Source organism: Strongylocentrotus purpuratus, unplaced genomic scaffold (assembly GCF_000002235.5).
Source record: "Strongylocentrotus purpuratus isolate Spur 01 unplaced genomic scaffold, Spur_5.0 spur5_scaffold_16, whole genome shotgun sequence".
Taxonomy (NCBI): Eukaryota; Metazoa; Echinodermata; class Echinoidea; order Camarodonta; family Strongylocentrotidae; genus Strongylocentrotus; species Strongylocentrotus purpuratus.
Genome location: NW_022145601.1, coordinates 32,951,674 through 32,959,821, shown reverse-complemented (window position 1 = coordinate 32,959,821; position 8,148 = coordinate 32,951,674). Strand labels below are relative to the sequence as shown.

Below are 8,148 nucleotides of genomic sequence, written 5' to 3'. Positions count from 1 at the left end.
CAGACTTGCTGAAGCACGTGAACTGCATACAGAAATGGCTATATGGGACTACATACACATTGGTATGACCGTTTGGCCCAAACACTTAAGCTATTTCTCTTATCACATTTCAAAAACGACGGCATGTCAAGAGCAAACCTTTTCAGGGGACATCTCTATGCCTACAATGATATCAGAGAGATGAAGGATTCTACAAAGTACATGATCACAATCATGGTCAGTTAATTTTTCCCGCGTTTTGTTCCTCAAGCGTTTGCTTATATTGTCTGATTTTGGCTTCCTGTTCATTCATTCTTGCGATTTACTCCGACGAGTGAAAGACGAATAGCTTGAGAGTATCTTTTGATACCCTTCTATTAAAGTAGACATGAGAAGAACGAGAAAGCTCGGAAAGTCCACCTTGACCAGAACCGAACCTTTTCCTTAAAAGTAATACAAAGTTTTGGGAAATTTTGAAAATTGGGTGGATAGTGATTCTTTACTATTTTGATATATTTGGATGCCCCTGTGGGTGTATTATAAGCACTAGAACATTTTGCCCCTAAAACACTTCTGCTTTTGAGAAAAATTGAATATAATAATTTACCGGTGCTCCCGGTAAATTTTGATGAATTTCAAATAGCGCCTACGGCCGTACAATGGTAGCTGCGACCAAGAAAATCTCAGAATATGTAGTTGTGATATATAATTTTCAAACGGGAATAGCTAATCGGTCAATTTTAGTCGAGAAACATTTTTTTATAGCTTAATTAATATCTTGACCTTGTGAGGGAGCTATACAACATAAAGAGTTTATTATTGACAATTTCATAACTTTACACTCGATTTCAACCACGACAACGATCACTAAATATTGTAGGATAGCATATGCTTCAAATATGTTAATTTGAACCAAATTCATGACCCCATACCAAAACGTTGTATTACCTTTAACTTACAGACGATTGGTTGCCATGGAAACGTAGAATTAAAAAAAGAGTGTGCTTAGATATCTATATCTTGATTTGGACGCTTCACGATCCAGGCAGCTAACTTGGGTTCCTTTATCATTCTCTCATAGAAGGCTTGGAGAAGGGGATGCTTGGTGAGGATATTTGGGTATTTTCCTGCGAGGTGTTCCATGATGCTGAAGACGAAAAGGTCTGCCACCGACATCTAGGTTGTAATGATAAAAGAGTAACAATCAGTTTAATTCTTTCATTAATAAAAATTATAGTTATAATAGGATAGCCAAATCAGTATTAATACTGCTCTTTCTGCCGGCCCTGTGATCCGATTGATTTCAAGAACAATTTAAGGCTTAATGAAACACCCCCAGATCCTAAGTCGAAATTAACTCTAAGTTGGAGTTAAGAATTATGGAGAGTCATTCGTAGTCTCAAAATAAAATATATTCAAAGCGAAAATTAAGGTATTTTAGACTTTTTATGAATTCCACATCAAAAGCATAAAATCTCCTTGATAATACAAAATATGAATGATTTTATTCAAAATGTTATGCCTTCTAAAACAACTTTTACAAAATAATTTCATCGATGCTAACGGCTTTCCATAATTGTTAAGTCCAACTTAGAGTTAAGTTCTACTTAGGAACTTTGTGAAACACCCCCCAGGTCTGTTTGAAATAGAACCCCCTGCATGGAGAAAAAGACCGAAACAAAAGAGATGAAATTGCGGAGGAAGACCAGGAAACGAATGCCAAGAAAGTGATAATTGAGAAACAGTAGAATGAAAAATGATTTTACAAAGATGGATCTTTAAAAATAAAAATAAAATCATTATTTCACTCTACATGATCATCACCAAAGTTAAGCATCAATAGGGATCTTTGGGTGTAAACGTGTTTTGCGCTGGTTTACCGTGCCATATCTGAATAAGCCTTTACCTTTTCGCCCACGAAGTATCCATTTCCCTTGCCGTTCATCTCCAGCCATGTTGTAATATTTTTCATAGGGAGTAGAGATTTGACTTCCGTAAACTCTTTCACCGCGTTTGGCTAGAATGGTAATAATAATGATAACGATAACGATATTCTGGATTAGTGTAGATCTTAATTTATTTCTGGTGTACCTAATCAATTACTGTATACTACATGTATTACCCTCATGAAAAATGGCACACCAACGGGAGTTTTAAGCAAGTTCATTTTCAGAAGTGATTTGGATGAAATTGAATTGATTAAACATCATTGACATGAATAATCTAGTTCATCTATACATGTATTTAGAACTGAGAAAATACAGGATAGATTTAATATACATTTCAGAAAAATAAGCGAAAGTACCAGAATAATCATAATAATGAAATATATTCAAATCATCGAACTAACTCATTTCGGAATTCTTCCCTCAATGGTATGATTTCTTCCATCAATTTGCTAGGCTAAGACGAAGTTATATCTACTCCATAATTGCATTCGTCTGCACTAATAGAAGCAAACTTAGGGTATGTAATAGATGGCATATACGTATGAGGTTTTCTCTTTCTTTATCGAATTTAGGACCAAACAAAAAATAAGAGTTTGTCTTTTATCACCGATCAATTGAGAGAATGAATGAACATGTTAATGAAGTGATAATGATAATTTACTAACAACTGTGAGATTTAGATGTGGAGTAGATGGAGTGAAATCAACCAGACTTTTGTGTCTGTTTGGGTGGCTCTGGGTTGCTTAATCCGACGAATACGGTCAGGCTGACAACCTTTGGGCAAAAATGACTTAAAGGATCTTACTTCAAATATCAGAGATGAAATGGGGTGACTATACCGGGAAAGGTTCTAGACTAACATATGGCTAAGAGCCACCTACAGGTTCGTTAAAGATATGACGCGGAACAGCGGCCCTTTTTTTTTCTTCTTTTTTTTTTTTTGTTTAATGACGAAAAGTGTAAACGCGACGCATTTCTGAACCTTGTAACACAGAGCTCGGTGAATACGCGCAAGTCCTTTCTTGCTCACAGTTGCCATTCATTTTACACGAGAAAAAAACCGCGGTTGTATTTTGTGGCGGTTTACCGCGCCATATCTGATCTTGACTTAAGAAAGATCATCACCCGGCTATATTATCCTCACTCACCTTGGCTTCGCCTTGCATCAGGGCTATCTCAATCATCTTGCTCAGCAATTCGTTACACGTCTCACAAATCATATCAATCATCACCATTTCTTCTTCATTCTGTCCCGCCATTCCTGTAAAAAAAGATAATCGAGCAAACTCTATTATCAGAACGAAGAGAGACGAGAATCACGGGCATTTTAAACATTACATCAGGGGCCCGTTCCACAAAGCCTTTATTCAATGATAAATGACAAAAATCACTGACAAATCTGCTGATAACCAATCAGAAGCAAGGATTTTAGTAGCTTATAACAAAGACTGTCATTTGTCACTAATGACAAACGCCCCCAGAAAACTGATACTAGTCTGAAGACAGAAACACTATGTGGCACTTTAATACAATTATATACAAGAATATAACATAGCTTCTATCAGTCTCTGGTTGTGTCAATCAGTGGCGGATCTAGAGGGGGGTTGGGGGGGTTGCAACCCCCCCCCCAAAAAAAAAAATCCGGGACCATTTTTTTAAATCTTATCTTTTTTTTAAAACTTGTAATTTTATTTTATTCTATTTCTATGTATTTATTTCATTTATTATTATCATTATTATTATTATTATTATTATTATTTCTTTTTTTGGGGGAGGGGGGGGGGGGGGGTTGGGCGAACAAATGTCACAGAGTCCCATGCCCCCCCCCCCCCATCAGCTTTTTTGAGGACACGGGCCACCGCCGAAGTGACAAGCTAGGCCAGCGTTGCCGATTCTCATCCCCAAAATCCCCACATTAAAAAAAAAAAAAAAAAAAAAAAAAAAAAAAGAGAAAAAAAAAAGAAAAAAAGAAAGAAAAAAGAACGCACGCTGGAGAGAAACCCTTTCAAGTGCAAATATTGTGAGAAGATATTCAACTCATCTGGTAACTTAACCAAACACATGATAACTCTGGATATAACTGTGTATTTAACTGTTACTTGATTTAAAAAGACGTTATCATGCACTGCTTTTTATGGTCTCCATTGTGTTAATAGATGCCAGGAAAACATCACTTACGGGGTTCAAATAAACACCCAAAAAAAATCGGCTCGCCGCTTCGCGGCTCGTGGATCGTCATTATTGGTCAACCCCCCCCTGAGCAAAAAGCTAGATCCGCCCCTGGTCAATTCAGTCTACATGGCAAGACACAAAACAAAATGAAAAATAAAAACAAAACAGAAACAAACACACAAGTCATAGATCTTACCAAACTCTCTCGCCAGATGACGAGCGATGGTCATACTCTGTGAAATGACTTTTCCATCTTCCTCCAGCACTGGCAGAAATCCCAAGGGGTACTCTGTCGATATTAATTGCAAGATCAAGAATCAACAAGAAAAAATACATGCTTGAAGAAGTTGTTGGTCTTTGCTATTCATCAATGAAGAAAGTTAAACGGTCGTTTTATGACATTGACACGAGGGCCCTGTCTCCATAATGAGATTCAATTGATTTTAGACCTACCGCAAGTCATCCTATCGTTCGCAAACCTCTAAACTCATATGCCTTTAGTACCGGGTCGTGCATGATGTGAGTAAGTTATGAACAATTTAAATCAATGGGGAGTGTTTATACAATGTACAGTATAGGACGTGATCAGAACATATACAGGAAAAACACAAACACAGGAAAGCTCAGGTCTTGGCAAGATTAATGATCATGACTGATCATTAACAAATTAGTTTATTCTTCATTTTTTGTAACAATGTGGTATCTTTACAGATTGATACTTACGAATTATACCCAATGTTTAAAAAAAATAACAAAATACAGGAGAATATTATACAATCTGTGATTCCCACCCTTTAAAATAATGGATAGCGAGATGTTTGAAAAGAAATCATTGAAATGACCTGTTTTCATGTTTTGTTCCTCTCCATATAATAGGTAAGGGATCGACTTTTTACCATTTGTCCCCCCCTATCCCCTCCCCCCCCCCTCCCGAGCTATCGACATTGTGTCGAAAATTGAGTGAAGAGTTTCTTTCATTCTTCTGTTTTATTAAACTTCATATTGAGGGGGTGTGGTTAAACTAAATGAATACACGCAAAAAAAAAAAAAAGGCTTACTCTCTTGATTTCCCTTGGCTGTCCCCCAATCGGCGAATGAGAGCCGAACATCTTCATACTTCATATCAGCTTGTGCCATAAGCAGACGGGACAATTCCGCGCGACCACGAAGGTTAAAGTACTCCAGCTTGTACGTCTTCGGCATCTGAAAGAAAAGGTTGAATGTTATCCTCTGAAATAATAATAATAATATAGTATATTTGTAATGCGTCAACTCCACATGACTAATGTGTTCGAGGCGCATGGAGAAGAAAAACTATATTAAAGTACACCAAAATACACACAAAAATGAACAACAACAATGTGAAGTAAGTCTAAATCTACTGGAAAGCTGCTTTGAACAAATGAGTTTTGAGGGCATGTTTAAAGCAATCTAAACTTGAAATATAACGAATATGTTGTGGTAATTGATTCCATAGGTGAGATCCAGCATATGCAAATGGATTGCTCTTCACATGGCCTAATAATTTGGTGTATGTGGGCGTGTTTGTTTGCGTGTGTGTGGGTGCCTATTGTGTTTTTATTTGTGTAATTTAGTTTCTATTATTGATTAATTTGACTTTGTTTCTTTCAAGGCTATTCCACACAAGTTATTGCTTTATTTCTGCTTTCCATATTCCATACTGCATTTTGTATATTTTGTATGGATATAGTTAAATAAAATATCTTAAATCTTGAATCTTAATTCGAAAAAAAAAACAGGAAATAGAGGGAATGAATGGTGTAAAGTTTCAGGCCAAATCTGTTATGTGTGAGAAGACCCATACTCAAACCCATGTGCAATGCATGGACTTTCATAAAGATTGTATCAATTTCTTATCATTTTAATGCTTCCTAAGCAATAAAACAGGGATTCTGACGAGTGTACTGATGACAATCTCAACATGAACTGTAATTCACAGTGAAGAAAATAAAGTGTATTCATATCCCATTTTACTTTGTGTATTACGAATGATAGCCACTTCATGCAACAAACTGAAAAAACATGTATAATGTATTATAATTATGTTCACTTTTGGTTTTCATGGTGAGCGATTATTAACAAAGAAGGCTTTCGGCAACATCAGGTGGTAGCTGGATTGAAAAGGCCGTTGACATTCTTTCGTCAAGAGTTCCTGCTTATTCAATTCAATTCAATGTATTTAGTCATCCAATGTACGTTCAACAAGGATATTTGTGTCGCTCAAACATAAATACAATTCTCAGACACACAAGGGCGTATCCAGGATTTTTAAGGGGAGGTGTTTTTTTGCCCAATTCGTGAGAAAACATTTAGCTGCGATTCAGCCACCCGGTGAAAAAGCGGCGTGGAAGGGGGGGGGGTATCACACACACAAAACAAAAATTTCCCCTTGGAGGGGGGGGGGGGGGCAGGGGCGGGGGTCATAGAAAACACGGATAAAATTTGTGTTTGAAGATCTAAAACACCCCCCTTTTGGAAATGGGATGGGGGTGTTGAACACCACCTCCCCCTAAATAAGCCCTTGGACATAGTACACACTGAACAGAAATATGATACAAAACATGGGTATATTCTGGTAATGACAAAGTAATGATTATAAATAAAATTGATTTTCGTAAGGTTACGGCTTGTGTCGTTTCCTTGAGTTATATAATTTAGCTGTCTTCATGCATACTTATATACGCATACAAAAGTATATAGGAGTAAATCTCATAAACAAGAAAAAAAAAAAATTACATGGGCCAATAAGGAATAAGGTTTTAAGGTTCTATATTACTTAAAATCAAAGAGAGATTTGGATCATATACGACTGTATCACATAATCCAAGATGTGAATTGGGGAAAGCGCGCCATGCATGGCTGACGAAACACTCCGTAAACCACATCCTATACCAATAATGCAACAGATGTTCGTCTACAGCTCCATCTATGACGTAAATATTTAGGATCTACACGGAGCTACATATGAGCAAAGAACAATGTATCGCACTATAATATATTGCGACACATTCGTCGATTTCTATCCAGATCTGCCAAAGGCGTTGGATATCACGCACATAATATAAACCATAACGGGTTTCATAAGTGAATAAATATAAGATAAAAAGTTACCTGTGATGTTAAGCCTTACCTTTGTCTTTCTTGTGATTTACGATGAGATTGAGAAGAGAGACAAGAGCAGTCTGTCTATAGCCTGTAAGGATTGCAGAGAATTAAATCGGTAAGATATGAGCTTTAATGAAGCTGATGATGAGATGATATGGATTTATTGGTAGTGACCGTGACATGTGCGGGTTCATCCAGGGACCTCTTGATGAGACAGCAATATTGGGGCTTTGTATTGCTCAAGCCAACCGTTCTACTATTGCTGTACTCAATGCAAGTACGTTTATGACGCGCTTACGGAAATGGTAAACTTGATGTATGAATCATTAATGTAGTAGGCAGCTGTTTCACTTTGCGTGTCGAAGTACGTGTATGCGTTGTGTATATGTGGGTGTGTATGTGTGTGAGGGTGTCTTTTTTTAATTCATCATCAATAGTGATCTGTCAGTTTATGACAGGTTCAGTGACTCAATCAAAATTTGATATCAAGTTTCTCTCCAAGTTCTTCGATCTTGAGCCATCCGTTTCAGCGGTTCATACCCTGTTGCTCCACATTCTGTGATTAAATCATCTAGAAAGCCTTTACGAGGTCTTCCCCTCTTCTTCTTTCCATGAATACGACCTTCTTTTTTTAATTACAAGCCAAAATACAGAGTTGGAAACGCCTAAATATTAATTGTTCACATTCAACCCCCTCCCTTTCTTTATTTTCCTCCTTGAGCCCCTTCCCTCCCTCTCCCTATATACCTCTCTCTCCCTATCCCTTTCTACCTAGCTCCCCTCTCTTTCTCTCTCTCTCTCTATCTCTCTCGCCCCCTTTTCTCTCTACCTGTTTATCCATTCCTCTCTGTATTTGTATCACTCTATCCAGAAAAAGATGAGTTATGGTGATGCGATTGCATTATGAAAGAGACGTGGAAAC

At 37.2% G+C, this 8,148-nt stretch overlaps 1 protein-coding gene across 1 annotated transcript; it reads right to left on the bottom strand.

Annotated features, from left to right (window-relative positions):
- Positions 1 to 848: 848 nt before the first annotated feature.
- Positions 849 to 7,338, bottom strand: LOC100888775 (S-crystallin SL11). The gene is made up of 6 exons (XM_003727669.3): positions 7,252 to 7,338; positions 5,159 to 5,303; positions 4,297 to 4,389; positions 3,077 to 3,189; positions 1,886 to 1,996; positions 849 to 1,155 (listed from the first exon to the last, which is right to left on the bottom strand). Exons 2-6 carry the CDS (start codon positions 5,301 to 5,303, stop codon positions 985 to 987), a joined length of 633 nt encoding a protein of 210 aa, XP_003727717.1. The 5' UTR covers positions 7,252 to 7,338; the 3' UTR covers positions 849 to 984.
- Between the last annotated feature and the right edge of the window lie 810 nt (positions 7,339 to 8,148).